Here is a 20,360-nt window from a genome sequence, read left to right on the forward strand (position 1 = left end):
TGCTCAGGGAGTGGTGAAAGTGGACACTGGAGGTCATGCTGCTGCCACCTCAGCCGTGACCACATGTACAAGAGAGAACATCCTTGCTTGTTTGGATTCAAAGTGCTAGGAGATGGTACAGATTTCAGCATTATTTTTTTGCTTACACCTACAAGACTTATTTTATCAGAGACTCAGTGACCTGAATCATCACATTTTTTTCCCTACCCTAGCCTGCTGGGGCTTCATCTGTAGTTGCCAAGGTGTTCCAGCCGATGTGGCCGTACACCCTGTTGTGTAGGGGCTCCTTTGACATGCTCAGCGATGCACTTCATGGGGTAGGGGTACAGGTTCTCACACTTCACATGGCCCTGGAATGTGTTCAAACCTCTACTGCATGAAGGCCAAATACAGAGTGAAGAAGTACTGTGAAATACCAAATTCCATGTTGACTTTCATAACTACTTTTATCATTTCAGACACCTTTATTTTGTTCTTTTGTCTCACGATCAAATCCAGAATTGACTCCCTTAAATCCAACAAGCATGTGGTTGAATCTAGAGTATTGTAAGGAAGTTTAACAAAAACTTCCCATCTCTGATTCACTGTTGTGAAGTTTATGAAATGTGTTTTTTATTTCTAATGACAGCACTCAAATTTGTCTCTCTCTTCCCTGTATTTAGCCCCTTTTCATATTTCCTAGTGACAAAGGCCAAGAAACAAATTGGCCAGGTCTCACCTTCCAGCTGGTATGGAGTCTCGTGCCAGAGAGGCACTTCTCCAAGTCACCAGCCAAAGGATGTCCTTGGTGTTGTTCTGAGGTTGAGCCGTCTCCATGGCAACCCATGCTTCATCTTCCATGTTTTGAAGGAGGGGTGGAGGGGAGACTAGGAAAGACTTGGTTATACTTTGTATCACCATGTTGCGCTCAGAAACTTTGTATCTTTCCTATTAATAACCAAATGTTTTACAACATACCAAATGTACTTTGAATGAAAATTCTGACCCATAGATTTAAGAATGCTTTTTGAGAGTTCTGATTTAAAACTGTATATATAGATATATAGTTTTTAAGACTATCAGAAAAAGAAAAACTTTTTGTCTTTTGAAAAATTTTTAGGTCACTTAAACCACTTTCAATTGTTCTGTCCTAAAATCCTGTTGATTTTGCTTCCACTTGCTTCTAAAAAAATGCTTTATTGCTTATATTTAAAGTCACTTAGGATTAATTTTATTTTTAGAACTCTAGTTTTATGGACAAGTATTTTAGGTGTCCTATACATTTATGGTTCCATGCCATTTAACAAGTGACAACACACGTAATAGGACACATTGTTGTTTTCAGAATAGGACGCCTTGTTGATTTTGTCAAGACCCAGTATCTATCATTATCATTGAAATAATAGAAAACGCACAATGTAATCACACAGATCTTAGATACCTTCAAGCGAAGATGTCATTATAGATACAATTAGCAGTCCTGCCTTCACAATTTGCCTTAAATAATTAGCGAGTACTCAAGATTTTTCTCTCACTTGGAAAAGTAGGAGAAAGAGGAAGAGAGTCCTCACAAATTTCTATCTAACAGGAGTTGTTTTCTCCAACGCCAGGCATGCAGGAAGCTTCAATGAAGCTCACCGAGTCACTGCATGAAGTCTATGAGCCCGACTGGTATGGGCGTGAAGACGTGAAGATGGTTGGCGAGGTAAGACCAGGATGGCAGCACACAGGAGGCCTGGGGGCGGGGGGGGGGGGCGCCTGCGAGGCTCCCACCAAGGCCACTCACTCAGCCTGTCCCTGACCTCCGCGCCTCCCAACTTCTCAGCCCAAACCATGATAGGACGCCCTATACCCAGAAGGCACCATACAATTCTGCTACCCAGATCATCTCAAATGTGGTTATTAGTGAACTGATTACAAGGCCACGTGGATGGAAATCTGTGGGTTAAAGATTATTTTTCCTCAAAATAAGAATAGCATGTTTCTGTTCCTTACTGCGCGTCAGAACAGCCCATTTCATCAGAAGAATGGGCATGCAGTACGATGATTCTGTGTACTGACGTCACCTCTGCACCCTGCTCCCACGCCCTCCTGGAAAGCATGAACAGGAGTTGGGACGAGCATGTATTCCACTTAAACCCCAGCTAGTCCTTTCCTGGCAGACGCAGCTGGCCTGCTAATAGGGGCCTAAAGGCTCCTGCAAGGCTTTGTCCCTAGAAAGTCTTAACACCTGAAATTCAACTTGTAGCCTAGGGCCAGCTGGAAGTGATCACCTGGGTGTGGCTTCTTTGAGGACAGTGCAATGGGGCTGGCAGGGACCAGCGGCTCTGCGGGATGTCGGACGAGTCCTTTAACCTCCTCGGGCCTTAGTTTTCTTCTCTGTAAAATGGGAATAGTCATCATACCTACTAATAATACATTCAGAGCCTTTGTACTCGTGTCACTGACAGAGTGCACAGAGCATGTGATTATTACAGATATTAGAAAGCCCCCTGGCAGGGGTTCTCTCCCTCCAAGTTCTTCTTAAAACAAAGAGCAGTTGTTTGTCACCCTGGACTTCACAAGAGCTCATTGCTGCCCAGTTAGGCACAGAAGGCCTAGGAGATACAGACACCACAGCTCCGGAGAAGGTCTGATATGTGATGAGTTGACTGTCTATGAGCCTGTGGGAAGGCGGGGTCACACTGCGGCCCCAGGCTGCTTCCCGAGAATTCTGATACCCCCACTTTGATCTTTATAATCTCGTTATGACTGAGAAGAAGAAAAAAAAACAGATTTATTTATGAGGAAAGCTCTTGTTGGCTCTCTTACCTGTTGAAAATGTTCAGGACATGAATTGGGCAAAACCAGCCTCCACACACCATTTTCCAAGGCAGTTATTAAGTAATTGCATCTTCTCACATTTCTTCAATAACAAAAACACTGTGTTCTAACATCATATTAAAAGCTTGACTCATATTGTAAATTTCTGACTAATCACGTATAATTGAAAAATTGTCATGAAATGAGTTTTTAAGGGAATAATAGACACGTGTGTTACTGGCTTTTCAGAACACTGTACTACTTTCTTTGTGGGCAGCTGCCACTGTTGACATTTATTCTGAAGGAACCAGCTGCCATCCTACCTTGGTCCCTGCGGCTGCCAGATTTTTGGAATCTTCAGTTCCAGAGTCAAATATGGGTTCTTCTGATGGTGAAGGAACTGAACATTGCATGTTCAGAGAGTCTACTCACATTAGAAGAGAAGCCTTTTTATATAGAGGACTTGATTTTTTTTTCTTTGAATAACATTATTGATTTTGTAATAAGTAGATTTGTAATAAGTAGAATTAGTTTTTGAAGTGTGAAAAAGAAATGAAAGGAAATAAACCTCCCCCAAAGTGATTTTCTACAGGATAGATACTTATATCCCTCCCATAAAGGGCTTTGGAGGTGGGGGCCCTGGATGGTGTGGTGAGTCTACAGACGCCCGGGGCCCAGCGGTGCCGTCCTTGCTGCCTCCTCCAGGTTTGAGATGACTCTGAGCCCTGGCCATGAGCTCTCATTTCTGCATTCTCGTCGGCAAGAAGGAGGATGCAGGGAAGATAAACCTCCTTTTAGGGACACTCTCCGACCCATTGGCCACAACTTAGTCTGGGGGCTGCACTTAGCTGCAATAGAGACTAGGAAGTATAGTCTGTCCCAGGCAGCCAGGTGCCGGCTGAAACTGGAGCTTTCATTACTAAGAGAAAGAAAGGGTACCCCTGTTGCCCCCAAAATAATACCTAGCCAGACCATCAGCTCTAATGCATCTTTTGAAACAAAAATTAATATAAGACCAGGTCTTATTTCACTATAATATAAGAGCTGGTCTTATTCTTATATAAGACCGGGTTTTATATTAATTTTTGCACCAGAAGAAGTGTTAGAGCTGATGGTCCGGCTAGGTCTTATTTTTGGGGAAACAGGGTAGATACTGCAGAACAAGCAGCAGATCCTGTCGGGAGACCCTAAACGTTTTAATACAGGGAGAAATGTGGAGATTATGTTCTTGCACACCTTCTATGTGAGTGAGATTCTGTGAAGCACTTTACATGGGGAAATTGAAACTCAGAGAGGTTCTAGTTTCCTAAGTCACACAGCTATGGTAGGATATGAGCCCTGTTCTGGTAAGGCAGCCTGTGTAATAGACAGATCGTGAGCTTTGAATTCAGGGACACACACCTGGGTTGAAACCAAAGTGTGTCATTTATCAACTGCATGACCTTGGCCAAGTTATGTAACAACTCGGGCTTCAGTGTTCTCTTCTGTGTAGTGGCAACAATAGGGCTTTCCTCATAAAGCTGTTGTGAGAGAATTAAATGACCATGCACGCACATACATGGAAAGTATTCAACCCAATGCCTAGACATAGTTAGAAGTAGCAGCAATAATAATAATGCCTAATATTCATTGTATTTATCATAATTGATATTCCATAAATGGCAGAGCCTTTCCAACAGGACTAAATTTTCGGCTTTCTCTGTGGAAGCTGCAGCAAAGGTTTATTGTTTATTTGAAGTGGTTTCTAGTTTCATGGGTGGCTTCAGAAGTAATCCATGTGGAATTCTTCAGTCTCTTAGCCCCCAAAGGCCATCTATAGGGATCTGGAGACCTTTCGAAGCTTGTATGTGCTTTATTAATGCAGAATCAGAAATACATTTTTTAATGGGCTGAGCCTTTAGATAGCCTGTACTGTAAATTACAGCTAGTAGTTAAATGGCCTAGAAATTTTATTGTATTATTTAAAAATCCACAATTAAAAAATTCTAACATCTACTGTCTGGCTGGAGAAATATTACTTACCTAATTTTTTTAGTTTTAGATTTTTTTAGAAGTTTGTTGAAAGGTATCCAGTTAAATTGATTCAGCAGTTATGTCTTCATTTCTCTTTTTCTCTTAGAAATGTGATGTGCTGTGGGAAGACTTCCATCAAAAACTAGTGGATGGGTCCTTGCTGACACTGGATACCTATCTGGGCCAATTTCCTGACATAAAGGTATTTTACTCTGTGTCTATAAAGGGAAGAATTGAATGATCCCAGGTGCTTACTGAAACACGGGCAAGAGGAATCAAAAGTCAAAGACAGTTGGTAACTTTTAATTTATTTAAGTATGACATTTTTATCCTGTTCCTAACAGTTTGAAATGAAATGTCGTTATAGAAATCACTTTTTCCCCTTTAGTGAATTGCTTCAGCTTTTATTTCTCTACAGAAGTCTTTTTAATCCAGTAGATGTAAAGTTGGAAATCAGAGATACAAAAAAATTCTAATCTTCTTTATGTTTAAACCTCTTTGTTATGTATCATTTGACAAGAATTTCCATTAGAATAAACAGTGGTGATAAGGAAAGGAGAAACTTTAGTGTAAATATCAGAGCAAAATCTGATCTTTTGTTGTGTACTGTTTATTTGCATATGTTCAAAGCACACCTACATATTTTTCTCTCCTTGAAATTTTCAGGTTCAAACTGAACTGCAGTTGACCCTTAGGGCTGCCGACCTCTGTGCAGTCAAAAGTCCGTGTAGGACTTTTGACATCCTATAAACTTAGCTGCAGTTGTCCCTCAGTGTCCACAGGGGACGGGTTCCAGGACCCCCACAAATACCAAACTCCGTGGGTGCTCACGTCCCCGGTATAAAATGACGCGGAACGACGCACACATTCGGTCCTCAGCATCGCGGATTCCCAACCGCAGATCGAAAATACTGTTTTCCATCCGCGGTTGGCTTAATCTGCAAATGCGAAACTGGAGGGTATGGAGAGCCAACTGTATATTTATTGAAAAAAATTCGCCGGTAAGTAGATCTGCGCAATTCAAACCTGTATTGTTAAAGGGTCAACTGTATTAAGGTATAAGCATTTCAAATACATTTGCATCTGGATCTCAACATGTCTTGTCTAAAACATTTGTTCTATGTGATACTTGGATACATTAAAAGGAAAATACACAAGTGAAAGTTTGAATATCATAGATTTGGAATTGACTCTGGAGGTAAGGTGGTTTTTAAACCACCTGGGCTATATAGCAAATGGTAGCATTAATAGAGCTGCCCCGCAACCCCCATTGTTTTCCCTGCTCAAGGAAGGATGCCAGGTATGATATCCGTGGACTGTCCTTTCTATAGGCTAAGAAGGCCATGAACTGGCATCTCTGGGCATCTGCAGCATCTTATCAGGTGATTTGTGATGTGAAGATCTACTCTTCCCTGGCCTTTTGTAGCCACTGCCGAATACCAGGGAACTAGCTGCAGTAATGTGCAACGGCCTTGGCCAGGAAACATCGTGAAGTCTTGGCCACAAACACCACTCGTGTCAATAAACTGGTTTCTGTAGGCGCACACTGAATGCCTAATGCCAGCTGATCAACATCAAAAGTGTGTTTTGGGCCACGAGGGCCACCAGACAAATACCTAAGTGGATCAGACTAGATACATTAGCCTTGTTGGCAAAATGGCACAGAGAACACATCCAAATGGTCGATTCTCCATGATGTTGTCATTATAGGCAGCAGAAGACTTTACTGAGCCATTCCATAAATACATCATAATTAAAAGGTATAAGCCAATTTTTTAAAAATTTTCTAAGAAATAGAAAAATTGCAAAAAATTTTAAATACTGTAAGATTGTGTGTACTAGCCTACAGGGAATGTGTTTTGGGTTATCTTCAAATTATTTTATAGAGATTCAGATTTTATCTTAGAATCTGTGGCATTTGTGGAGCAGTCTCAGAATCATTATCACACTTCAGAATATCGTTTACTACATGACAATTTAATCTTTATAAAAATGAATTTCCAATAAATCACAATAAGGGAAAATTTTGTCCTCCTACTTGAAAATTTCAAAGCAGCTTATAACTTGTCTAAATTATTCATATAATGTATATTCATAGTATGACTTAGCTAAGCCAATGAAGGCAGTGATTGACAAGAGAAGAACACATTTGAAAAGTCACTGAGTTTCAGGAATAAAAAGTTAGTATCATCCAAAAAATGTGAAGTCTCTTAGTTGTGGTATTGCCTAGCAGCAGTTATTTGGAAATTGGCCATACTCTCGGAGCATATAATTCCAGAAGACAACTACACACACAAGCACCTGCATTGAAACATAAGGAGATTAAAATAAAACCATGATGGATTATATCGGCTAGTCTTTTCAGTTTGTTCCATATCAGAAACAGGAAGAACTCAGCAGAACTTTTACTTAAGCAGTTCTTTTCTTGAGGTCCACGGTCGAAATCATGCACAGAAATGATCCTCCAGTTACTGAACCATATTTACACTAGAGATTTGGGAATGATATCTAGCTGGATGCCCTGAAGATAAATGAAAACATGTCATGGTTTTGCCTGCATCATGTAAAGAGGCAGAAGAGATTTCTCTTTCTCTGAAGTCACATTTAGAATGTCATAGTATACACATAGGGTTTCATCCAAGATAGAGAATTGTGAAGCTGTTTCATATGACGAACAGTTGAGGAAATAGCAGTGTTTAACTTGGAAAGGCAACAATTTGGAATTGGGCAGTTGGGGGTATAGCTGTTTCTAATATTTGAAAGACTTTTCTTCTGTGAAAATGCACTGAAACTATTCTTTGTGCCTTTACTTGGTGGATGGAAGTTAGCAGTGGATATAAACTCAATTACTACATAAAGTTAGTGCTGAGAGATTATGTAATGAATGGATTATTGGTGGAAAGGAGGATTATGATTAAAAATGTTAAGTGGAGAATTTTCAAAGCATAGCACACAATTGACTTCCTTTGCTCCCATTAAAATCAGCAGCTATGTGTAGTTAAAACCTCAGGCAAATTTCCAAATATTTATGGCAGCCCATCAGAGAGGGCTATGGAATACCATTCATGAGCGGTGATGTTTGACTGTTCCAGCTGTGACTGGCAGGGCATATAGTGTTATGGTTGTTATTATACAGCACTGATGTCTGAAATCAATGTTGTAATAAGAGCCAGTTTGTCACTAACACAGGCAGGCTTGCAGCTGTGAGCAGTTATTGTAAAATGTAGTTTAGATTCTATCTTGGCGGCCACTCATAAGCAATTAAACATATATTTACAGCAAAGTGCCAAAATGAATCCCAAATTGAGGTTATTATAGAAATTTTAAAAAATACAATAAATTATTTTCTTTACTGCACAGGGTCAGTGCACAGTGGAAATCTGAAGAAATTTTAATTAAAAACTTAAACAATTTATTATTAAACTAGTAAATTTATTTAATTAAATTTACTTGATTGGATGGTGAAATACAAATTGTATCATTTTCTATATAAAAGCTATCATATATTAACTCCACCCTTACTTAGGAGATTTTGCTTTTTTTTCAAGTCTCCCAAATATCAGACAGATAAGGAAAAAAGATTGATTTGTTTTTCCAGTGCAAAAATATCTGCATCAAAATGAGTGATGGCCTTCAAAATAGTCACTTCTACATGGTAAACTGTACTCTGTAATTGACTTGTCAGTTACACAAGAAAGTCAGTCACATTATTTACTGAACTACTTGTTTTTAAACCAAAAATTAAGATGACCCAGTAATTGAGTTTTATCTGTTTTCAAAAATCATAGCCATCTTCAAAGAATCAAGATTTCCTTCTTGGAACGTGTAAGGGCAGAGTCACCCCCACCTACACCCCCACAAGTCCACAAAGCAGAGCTTCATAAGAGTTTGTATGTAGTCCCACAAAACCACTTCTTATGGGACAGGGTTCCTTTGGAAGTAACAGTTATATATTTGCTAAAATAATTAGCTTTGTCAGCTCATAGGCACATTGTATCCACCATACTTTATTAAAGGGCTTCTCTCTCCCCTATCTGGGCTAATCCACATATCTTTAAGTGAATGTGGTGCGTCAGCCATACTTTCCACTACTAACACCAGTTGGAAGTGGTAGGTGCAGAGGGTAAAGTGAATAAGATTGAAAGTAGATAAATGAGAAAAAGGAACTGTCCCAGCCCACCTCTCACCAGTCCTGACGGGGGTGTAGAGGAATATCATAGAGTGACAGGTGGTGGTTGAATGATAGTCTGTCAGTGAAACATGGGACTTGTTAGAAGAAGTGCTAACCAACAGTCAGAAGCAGGGCTGGGACTGAGTGAGGCAAGTGAAGCCATTAGGATTCAAAATATACCAGGAAGCACCTACTCTTCGTGGCCTATCCTGCTCTTACATGACCCTCAGAGGGAGGGCCTTCTTAAAATTTGTGCCCTAGGTGTCTCACTTGCCTCGCCCTACTGTAGACACTGGTCAGGGGCTGATACTAATTCATCTTTTACCACAGACTTCTAAGCAATTCTGGACAAACTAGTGGTTAATCTCATGCTACTTCAAATTCCCTACATGTAAAATGGCAATGATCATACTGTATCCATACCGTACGTTGCTGTGAGGACCAATGGGATGTGACCATGTTTTGTGAGCCATACACATTTATGTTGTCATTGTTTTTCTTCTTCCTACCATATCCAATTACAAACAAGTTAAGGGTCTTCTTCTGCAGTGGTTCTCATTATTAGAGTAGCTGGGCATAACTGGACTACTGGGCATCTTTTTAAAAAGGACAGATGCCTGGGCCTTGCTTCAGACTAATTAAATCAGAATCTCTTAATCCAGGGCTCAGGAATCAGTATAGTTTTTACTGTTTGCTTATTAGTTGTGCCTCTTTATTTAACTTGAATTTTCAGTGGTTGCATTACAATTTATAAGGTGCATCTTTAACCTACCATGTGTAACTTCAAAAAAATATTAAAGCACTTTATGAATAGTCTTAAGAACCTTACAGCAGTATATGTTCAGTTCTGTCCTCTCTTCGTTGTGCTATTGTCACGCATTTTTCCTTTACATATGTTATAAACCCCACAATACATTGTTTCTGTTGTTTGCTGTAGATTGCCAACTAAGCTTTTCAAACAATTAAAAGAAAATATAATCTTTGTATATTTACCTTGATTTTCACAATTTCTGCTACTCATTTATTTTTATGGCTCTACTTAGTGTTAAAATTCTCATGCTATCTATCAGCGAATTTGCTCAACTTTTGTTTGTCTGAGAAAAAAATACAACTTTATTTCACCTTCACTCTTGTAAGGTATTTTCACTGGGGATAGAATTCTGAGTTGGTAGGTTTCTTTTTATGTTTTATTTTTCAGTGCTTTAAAGATGCCACTTAATTGTATTCTAGCTTGCATAGTTTCTGAAGCTTAGTCTTCTGTAATGCTTACCTTTGTGCTTCATGTTTTTCTTTATTTTTGATTTTCAGCAGTTTGACTATAATGTATTTGGATGTGTATTGTTTGGTATTCATCAGTGTCTTGGATCTGTACTTTGATGTCTTCATTATTGTATAAATTTCTCAGCCTTTATTTCTTCAAATATTCTGACTACCTCTCATCTATTTTTGAGACCCCATTACATACCTACAATATGGTAGACCATTTGATATTGTATTACTTAATTCTTAATTTTTTTCAACTTTTTTTTCTCTTTGGATTTTAATGGGAATAATTTACCTTGATCTACTTCAAGTGCTCTCTTTCTTGTCTCAGCTGTTTTAAGTCTAGTGATTGGCCCATCAAAGAATTGTTTCCTCTCTATTTTTTTATTTCTAGAATTTCCCTTTGACTATTAAAGTTTCCATATCTCTGCTGAAATTCCTGTTATGTTTATGTGTGTTCTCTACCTTTTTCAACTGAATAATATATTAGTCATAGTTATTTTAAAATTCTTCTTCAATACTTCCAACATCTGAGTCATGTCTAAGTCTGATTTTCTTGATTACTTTATCTTCTCTCATGGGTTGTTATTAATTTCTCCTGGGTCGTATTTCATAACTTTTGACTGAACACTTCACAATCATGTATAGAAATTGAAGACTGAAGTAATATTTATGCCTGTGAATAGGCATGCCTTTTTGTCAGACCATTGGTATGGGAGTTCAAATCAATCTAACTGCAACTTGAGCTAGATTTGGGTTTTGCTGTTGCTATTGTTACTTTCAGTACACTGTGGCTTTGAAATTCCTTTAGAACTGGGCTGCTAATGCCTCGTGCCTATAGTCTATCATCTATAGTGTTTTCAGACTCTTAGGTTGAAGTCTGGTTTTTGCTTCTTTGACCCACGTAGGGTGGGCCTTTGGATGCCAGAGATTTTTTCTCAGTGTTCCTGTTCCCCATCATATTTCACTTGTTTTTGTATGCCTGTGTTGCAGAGGGGGTTCTGTCTCTAGGAACTTGTCCATCTTCCAGTGGTAGGCTTGTTATTCAGTGCTAGACTTGTAGTGGGGGCGGGGCTGGTTTCTGTTATACTTTCCTGGTTTTGTGTTAGGTAAAGTTTACCTCATATCTGGGATTGGTCTTGAACAGGAGTTTTCTGTCCCTGCCCTAGTGGGAACCTACCTCTGCTTGCTATAGGAATCATATTTTGGACCCCAAATGGTGTTATGTCACTCACCAGTGAGTCGCAGTCTACCCTTCTATGTAACAATGATCTCTGCATATATCCTAGGAGCCAGAGGGTTTCCTGTCACTCCTCCAGAGCTAGATTGGATTTGGTCTACTCCTCCTCCAGAAGCAGTGGATCTTTTCCTGGCCTCTGTGAGTGGCAGGATTTGGTGCTCTCTCCTCAAGCAGCTTAAAGCATTTGCTTTGTGAGAGGAAAAGGTCCATGGAGTTGAATAGGGCTTTGTTTCCACTCCCTTCCAGTCATAGATCACCTCATTCTCACCGGCACTGCAAGGGGGAGTGTCCTGTCTTCAGACTTTCTGAAAGCATCCAATGGAGGTCCAAGGAAAGAGTTTGCCTGAAAGTGCAATTTCTCTTGTGCCTTGGGCACCCAGCTTTTCCAAACTACACGTTAGCCCCCACTAGGCCTTTAGCAGTTTGTTAAAATTTTAGCTGACTTTTTCTTACCCATTTGTATGCAGGCCACAACTTTTACCTGTACCTTGCCAAAGGTAAATGGTTTGCATGTCTCTTATCTAGTTGGAAACACTTGTCCCTCTTTAGAATTCAGATTATTGCTTTGTGACCTCAGATCTGATACAATCAATAAGAATTATGTTTTTTTTATATTTATCTACTTTTTTCTTATTAGTGTGGGAATGAAATTCTTTGCAGCTTTCTGTATTCTAAGTGAAAGTGGAAATTTGTATGAATCAATATATTTTTAAGGCCCTTCAATGGTTCTAATGAAACAAAAGGATTGAGGAACATTTCTAGGGAAAAGGATTTTTATTCCTAAGAATCTACTTTGTAGACCTGCTTTGTAAGTATAGAACTGTTTTATACATCTGCTTTGTAGGACTGCTATTAGTGTGTGCTATTAGAATTATAAAGCCAATCGTAATATAGTCTTTCACTATCTTGAAAACAGAACATTTAAACTTTAAGAATGCAGGCTAGTAGAGGGTATAGGTTTATCTGCTTCCCTCAACCAGTTCTGGAATTTTTCTGGTCTTTGAGTTCAAATTCTTTCTGTTCTTCATGATTGGTCTAATTATTATCAGAAGGGCAGCTGTTTACCTAATGGTTTTCACACAAAAGATTGGAGACTGTAGGCTGATTTCCAGGGATCATTTATCTACTGAAGTTCACCTTGGTCTCCAGTCAAGGTCCTTGGGTCCTCTGGACAAGGACTCTGCACAAAAACAATCTATGCCCATGACTCTTTCTCAATGCTCGTATTTTCTATGGGCAGAATCGCATCGCAAAGCGCAGTAGGAAGCTGGTTGACTACGACAGTGCCCGCCACCACCTGGAGGCTTTACAGAGCTCCAAGAGGAAGGATGAGAGTCGGATCTCTAAGGTAGGGATTGAGTCCACTCTTGTCACCACTCCATATTCTAGACCTTGCAACGTTGCTTTTAAAATGAAATGTTTACTTTGTAAAGGAGATTGGAATCAGGACAGAATTTAAACTGAAACATTGTGCTTGTGGGCTGCTTTCCATACTTTTTCATTAAAATAATGAAAATAATGTTTTCCAAATTATTGTAGAGTTCTCATGGGTGACTCATAACATTTTGATCAAAATAAACTTTGACTCCCAACAATACTGTAGAATCACAGAAAGTAATGAGTGTTTCTGTACTTCTTTTTGTGGGTACGGTCCATACTGGATGCTAAAAATTTAGATTCAGATAGGGAACCAAGTTTGAAATCTCAGACATAACTTCTGAGAGTATGGACAAGTGCTAGATTTGTGTAACATTCATTTTCTTTTAGAAAACTATTTCAGTAGCTTTTACCATGTAAGTCAGTCATTTACCGATGCCAATTAATTGATTACAGCTGCACACTACTCCCTTTGCTTGCAGTCTTGCTTCCCCCTATCTGCCTACACACAGCTACACAGCTACCCAAATGGTCTTTCTGCAACATATATCTAGATATGTTTCTTCACTGCTTGAGTCTTTTAATGGCTCCCACTGCCTGTAGAAAAAGTCTAAATTCCTTATCACAGCATATGCGATCTTTTTGACTCACTTATCCATCCTTATCAACATTCTATCTTCTTTCTGCTCCTCTCTTTCTTCCGTACACACATCCTAAGCTCGAGCCCCCATGACCTACACATCAGTTCCCAGCAGCCACAGTAACAGCTGTTCTTCAGGATGTGAGGCCTCATAGATGCCAGACACTATACTCAATACTTCACCCACATCACCTTTCCTTAGTACTCATGGCACCTGTGAGGTGCGCATTACTGTTTCCGTGTTATGGATGAGGTATCTGAGGGAACAAGCAATCTGACAAGTTCACAAGGTTGGTAAACTAAAATTCTAACCCACGGAACTCCACCTTTATGTATTACAATGCTTTACCCACCCCGTTCTTTAGCAAACATTTGCCAATTCTTCAAGAGTCACTTAAAATATCACCTTCTCTGTGGAACCTTTTCTGTTCTCTGCACCAGCTTCCCCAACAGATGCTCCATAACAGATTATAGGCCCTATCTGGCAATGTAATTATTTAGACTTCCTACTACACTGGAAATTTCTTGGGGAAGCTCCACATTCAGTATCCAGAACACAGCTGTGTATGACAGGCAATTAACACATTTTTGTATCGTGTTTCCCCGAAAACAAGACCTAGCCAGACCATCAGCTCTAATGAGTCTTTTGGAGCAAAAATTAATATAAAACCTGGTCTTATTTTACTATAATATAAGACCGGGTATTTGTGATATGATATGGTATGATATTATATGATACTGGGTCTTATATTAATTTTTGCTCCAAACGACGCATTAGAGCTGATCGTCTGGCTAGGTCTTGTTTTTGGGGAAACACGGTAGAATGAATGAATCTGCCAGAGACTGTAAGAGCAACTGTTGTAATGAATTCAGTTTTCTTGTTTTAATAAGACTTAATATTTCAATTGTGTTGAAAAAAATCATGTAGATGTTAAGCAGACTAATTTTTCTTCTTCCCACAATGTTTCTAGGATGCCATAAAGCTATTCCTATTTTATATTAAATGATTTTGTTGTGTATAGAAATAGTTTGTGTTTATGTCGTATTTTTTAGTGTAAACATTATATTTCATTTCTAGGCAGAAGAGGAGTTTCAGAAAGCACAGAAAGTGTTTGAAGAATTTAATGTTGACTTACAAGAAGAGTTACCATCGTTATGGTCAAGGTATGGATGTTTTTGTACAGGTTATACACGTCCCTTTTAGAAGTTCAAGTACAATGAATATCCCTTATCTTGTCTTTGTTGCCTGTGATGGTTCAGCGCTGTCCAGTGTGAGTGCTCTATAATCTTCCTTTCCAGTATGGTAGCTACTTGCCACATGTGGCTGGCTTTTGAGCACTTGGAGTATAGCTGAATTATAAATTTATTTTGTTTTAATCCATTTAAATTTAAATAACCTCATGTAGCTAACAGCTACCATATTGGATGGCACAGTTATAGACTTTGATATAGTTATCAAGTGTTGACCCAACTCTCAGTTAGAGGCATTAGGAGAATGACCCTTAACCTTGAAATTTACAAGGAGACTCTTTCAGTTCTTGGCAGAACTTCCTTTATTTCAAGAGTTTATCTAGCCTTCTGACTTTGATGCCAAGCCACTACTTTCAGTCCTGACCTATTAACCTGAAATTCATTCCTATTTTCAGACACTAAATATTCCTATTTACAGGTACTCTGCATTTCTCAAGGCAATAATGTGCATTTTTCCATTTCTCATGTCACCGAGTGCTTCTTATTTATAGGTATTCTGCATTCCTCATGGTACTAAGTGCAGTTTTCCTACCCAATGGTAGAACCAAAAAGCTGTTGGGTGAAGTAGGGCATTACGTCTCTCATGTTCCATCAACACCCCATGCTAACCACCTAAATGCACAGAATTGTGCTTGCTGTGCGACATTGCTCTAACTCAAATCCTCTGGTCTAATTTCCAGCCAGATTGTTGCCCCTAAAACCTTCCTATATGGAAATTCTAGAGCTTGTACTTACCCTCCAAATTCTAAGCATTTTGAGGATCTAGACTAGAGTTTATCCATTTCTGTGTTTATCCCTAGTGCTGTTGATTTGTTGTCAACAGTAAGCACTCAGAGTTTACTTCTGAACTATGGAAATATCTACAGGAAATTTTGGCTAGTTCATTATGAAACTAGCTTCTAGGACATGCCCAATTAAATGTCCAGCCATAGCCCAATGTGTGTGAAATTAACTCGTTGCTCATATGAATTTACTCATTCTTTCAACATCTGGATTTCTGTTTGAGCACTATCACTCCTGGGCTCCCAGCCTCAAAACTCTGGAGTCATTAACTACAGGAAACCAAAGAACCATCAAAGGAAACAATCCATTCTTTTTCAGTGTGGTTTTCCGGATTGATCTGCCCCTCTGTATTCTCACTGCCACTACTCTAACTCCCCTCATCTTTTTGTGGATTATGATGGGAGTCTTGCCCTCACATTTCTGTCCTTGAGCTCTTCTTGTTCAGCTCTTCATTCCGAAGCTGCACTATGGCGTCTCTGTGACCTGTGTAGAAACCTGATGTATGCACCCAAAGGGGACCTCAGCTCTCCCCAAATGAGGTTTTGAACAGCTTGAATATATAAACTTATAGGGATATAGATGAGACAAACACCTATTTATCATTTTAAGTTAGACCTTTATTTAGACCTATTTAATTAAAATAAAAAATTACATGAAATTGTGTGTTTTTAAAGAAACATTATTTTTTTGCACACTTATATTTTCAGAAATACTTGTATCCAAAATCTTTATATACATCTTTGGCATCCATGTCTTTCTCCTCGTTAAAGACACTCATCCAGTCAGCCAGTAGTTCTTCAGAGCTTGTCGTTTTGCTCAACAGGCATTCTATCTCAAACGCAAGTTGTCAATTGCATACAATTAAGACAGTTACTTTACACTTCTCCTGTAAAGGAATTTTAGTGGTCTCAGACATAATTACTCCATTGCTTTTTAAACTGGTCTTTTGGAAGGCTTGGGTATCACAGTGTTCAGTATTTCTAATTATGAACCAATACTCCTGGGAAAAGTGCCAAAAGGCAAATATTATTTGCCTTATATGTGTTGGGTATGTAACATTTTTTTTTTCTTAGTTCTATAAGTATGTAAAACTAGCATTGACTGATTGACTGATGTAATTTCTGGCTTACGTTCCCTCCCCAAATAGTATTTGATTATTCAAAATAAAATAATTGTCAAAGTATCCTGAATTTGAAAGACTTTGTAGGGACTTAAACACAATGGGAATATTTAAGGGACAAATTTTGGAGAGAAACCTTTGCCCTTATCTGATCATACACAGAATAAATGCTTTGATGCTTTTTAATTCAGTCTAATTTCTCATTATGGCACTCAAGGTTCATTCCCTTCATAGTAATCAGATCCTGCCCTTTGATCAAAGTCAAGCTTAGGCCTTTCTTTATGTATAGTGTGTTCCTTGACTAAACCCAGATTACACAACCACAATAATGGTGTGAATTGTGTGTGGATGTGTGTTGTGTGTGAAGGAGCAAGAGATAATTTATTGAATATTTGCCAGGTATCATTTTGTGTACTTTACACACATAATCTCTAATCATCACAATTACAGGTATTTTCATTTTACAAATGAGGAAGCTAAGGATCATATCACTGAAACACTTGGCCTAAGATTGTAAACTTTATAAATCCTAAAGCTGGCCTGAGGCCTGAAGTTTGTAAATCCTGACTTAAAAGCACTTCTGTGGTTTTTCCTATACATTTTGCTGTCTTGTAGTTAGGGCCTCTCTTTACCTAAAATGAGATTGCATCCAGTCTTTCATAAATAAAATTTATTTCATCAAGTTATTTCATAAATACATATGTTTTCCTCCCAGCTATATTGCTCCACCTTGAAATTAAAGGTAGTACTTTGTATCTTCTGTGATGCCTGTGGTGAAATTTATGATATTGGACATGTATTCATAAGTATTTATTAACGGATTTATGCATGAAATCCTGCATCAAACTTTTCATAATCATTCAGAATGTTGGGTGAAGTGTTCCTTATATGTCATGTCCAGTTGGTCTACCGTGATCTCCACGAGTTTCCTTAGTCACTTTCTGCCTAGTTGTTCTATTCACTATTGAAAGTGAGATACTAAAGTCATCAGCTTTTATTGGTGAATTGTCTATATTTCTTCGATTCTGTCAGCTTTTGCTTCATATATTTTGGGACTCTTGTTATGTGTATATATGTTTATATTTGGTGTATCTCCTTGATAGATTCACCATTTTATCTTTATAAAATATCCTTCTTTGTCACCAGTAACAAATTTTGCTTATTTTGTCTGGTATTACTATAGCCACTCCAGCTCTCTTTTGGTTATCACTTGTATGAATGAATTTCTTTTACTTTCAACTTATTTGTGTGTTTGAATTTAAAGTGTGTCTCTTATAGACAGCATATAGCTGGATTGTGTGTGTGTGGGTGTGTGTTTTATCTATTCTGTCAACCTTTGCCTTTTGATTTGTGTGCTTAGCTCATTAGTTTAATTACTAAAAAACCATTTCACTAATTGTTTCTGGTATGTCTTATATCTTTTTTGTTCCTCTATTCTTCCATTATTGTCATGTGTGGAAAATTGTTTCAAAATTTTGGATGCATAAGGGGAGAAGAGAAATGAAGCACTACCTAAAGGGGGATGTAAGTTCAAAAGAGGAAATACGAGGGTATGTTTTTTATAATGGAGCTTACGATTCATAAGAGATGATAGATATCAAAGAAGGAAGGGTTCCAAAGAGAATGTTTGGGTTAAATCTTTTAAAATGATTACTGTCACAATTTAGGGAAAAGGATTACCTAGGCGGAGGTAAAGCATGAATAAAGGCATGAAGATTGAAGCAGATATGTGGGCTCATGGAAATGTATTTAGTTTATTGTAGCTGGATGTCAGAGTGGAAGTGTCCAAAAGGAGAGTTGTGGTGATAAAACAGGAGAGAGGCAGTTGTCAGATCCATTTATAATTCATTCAGGAAATATCAATTGACTACCCACTACTTACCAGGTACTTTTTTAGGTACTGAAGATCCTGTACCAAAGGTGTTTGTTTTCTTGGAGCTTATATTGAAGTATAGGGAAAGGCAATTACCAAGAAAATAATTAGGAATAAAATGTTACACAAAAGGTTCAGTGCAGAAAACAAAACAAGATCATTTAATAGAGAGTGACAGGGGATAGGATAACTATTATAGACTGGCCAGTGACGGAAAGGTTCTCTCGGGGTGATAGGCAATATATAAAGAAAAGGAAGTGTGTGTGGGGGAAAACTGAGTGCCATTTTGTGTATGTTGTATTTGAAGAATCACTGGAAGTCCCAAAGGATCAATCTATTGAGCTAACTAGGTCTAGAGCTCAGAAAGAGTTTGGGAGTCATTATTATATGGGTAGTGGTTGACACCATGAGCGTTGATGAGGTGTAGGTAGTGAGAGATGAGATGGCTAAATGAGGGCCAAAGACAAAACCTGTGGGAGCACCAATAGTTAAGGACTGTGCAGAAGAAGAGGAGCCTGCAGAAACGCCTGAGAAGAAATAATCAGAGATGAAGAAGGAGACGTGGAAGGGACCCAGAAGAGCAGTATCTCAAAAAGCCAAGAATGGAGAGAGTTTTCAAGTGTAGTGCCAGGAGTGTTATTTACAATAGAGAAATCAAGTAGACAAGGGCTAAAGATGTATTGCCTTTGTTGAACTTCCAGAGGAGTTCCAGTCGGTGGTGAGGTCAGAGTCTGATTACTCGTGTTGGAGACTCAATGGGAGGTGAGGGAGCAAAAACAGTGGGTGTCGTGTGTTATTTTGAGGCTCTACTATGATGGGCATGAGGAATCGTAGCAGATATAGGAGGATGATGAGACAAGGGAAGCCTTTTAAAATAACTTTTGTCATTTTGAGAAGATGGCAGTCGCGAAGGTGGGATGATTTAGGACTGAGTATATGTGGAGTAAGTAAGGGGTGAAGGTGTCGACAGAGGTGTTGAGGGCTGTGTCACAGAGCTTGGTAGATGGAGCAAGATGTTCAGCCAGAGGGGACAATAGCCTGGGAGAAAAGAGGCAGTTATCTCAGAGAGATTTTTAAAAAGTTGGGATTCTCTACAATTTAAAAAAGTGCTCAGAGTGGGTGACTGAGGGAGGGATAGTGGGGGGATTAGATGTGAACTCCCCCACAAATGAAAATGAAATAATTTTTAAAAAGCAAACAAGTGGTATGATTTCCACTCTTCTTTCCAGAAAAGCTAGGGTCCTTCTTGAAAGCCAGTGTCAACCTATATATTAATATTAGTAAAACAAAATTACTTTCTCATTCCTGCCCCCCCCAAATATATTCTTCATTAAAAAGTAAATAAAACTAGTCTTAAGCGACCAGCATTACAGAAAGTCTGATGAGAAGGTTCACTTGCTTAATGTTAGGTTTTAATGCAATAGAATCAGTCACAGTGCTGGGCATGTTCCAATGCAAATGTGTCACCCCCACCATCACCCCCCAAAATGTCAGCAGCTGGAATCAAAGTGAATGAAGCATGAGTGAAGGATCTCCAGGCCTAGGAAATTCGGTTCGTGGGTGGGCCAGTAAGTTTTCTCTTTTCAAAGGTGCGGCAGTTGTGATTGATGGCAAGATCCAGGAGATGCATGAGTAAATCCTTGCAGGATGAGTATAAATAGGGATACTGGGGTCAGGGAGGTCAGGGAGTAGGAGTTTGTTATTTGGTTGCATAGTCATATGAATCTCTGTGTTAGTGTTAAGGTTTGATGAAGGAGAGAGAGGGAAACCATTAGGCATATGCCATTGTGGATAGTGAATGGGGTTGAGTAAGGAGGAGGGGTGGGGGGTGGCAGGGAGGTTGATAAA

At 38.9% G+C, this 20,360-nt stretch overlaps 1 protein-coding gene across 4 annotated transcripts in view; it reads left to right on the forward strand.

Moving 5' to 3' along the window:
• The window catches only part of AMPH (amphiphysin), a 223,882-nt gene that overhangs the window by 134,741 nt on the left and 68,781 nt on the right, over positions 1 to 20,360 (forward strand). For all 4 annotated transcript variants that reach the window (XM_019710240.2, XM_019710241.2, XM_074340534.1 and 1 more), the window contains exons 4-7: positions 1,590 to 1,684; positions 4,901 to 4,996; positions 12,709 to 12,816; positions 14,564 to 14,649. In XM_019710240.2, the coding sequence (XP_019565799.2) occupies positions 1,590 to 1,684; positions 4,901 to 4,996; positions 12,709 to 12,816; positions 14,564 to 14,649 (385 nt within the window). The remainder of the gene's footprint in view (positions 1 to 1,589; positions 1,685 to 4,900; positions 4,997 to 12,708; positions 12,817 to 14,563; positions 14,650 to 20,360) is intronic.

The sequence above is a fragment of the Rhinolophus sinicus genome, linkage group LG09 (genome assembly GCF_036562045.2).
Source record: "Rhinolophus sinicus isolate RSC01 linkage group LG09, ASM3656204v1, whole genome shotgun sequence".
Lineage (NCBI taxonomy): Eukaryota > Metazoa > Chordata > Mammalia > Chiroptera > Rhinolophidae > Rhinolophus > Rhinolophus sinicus.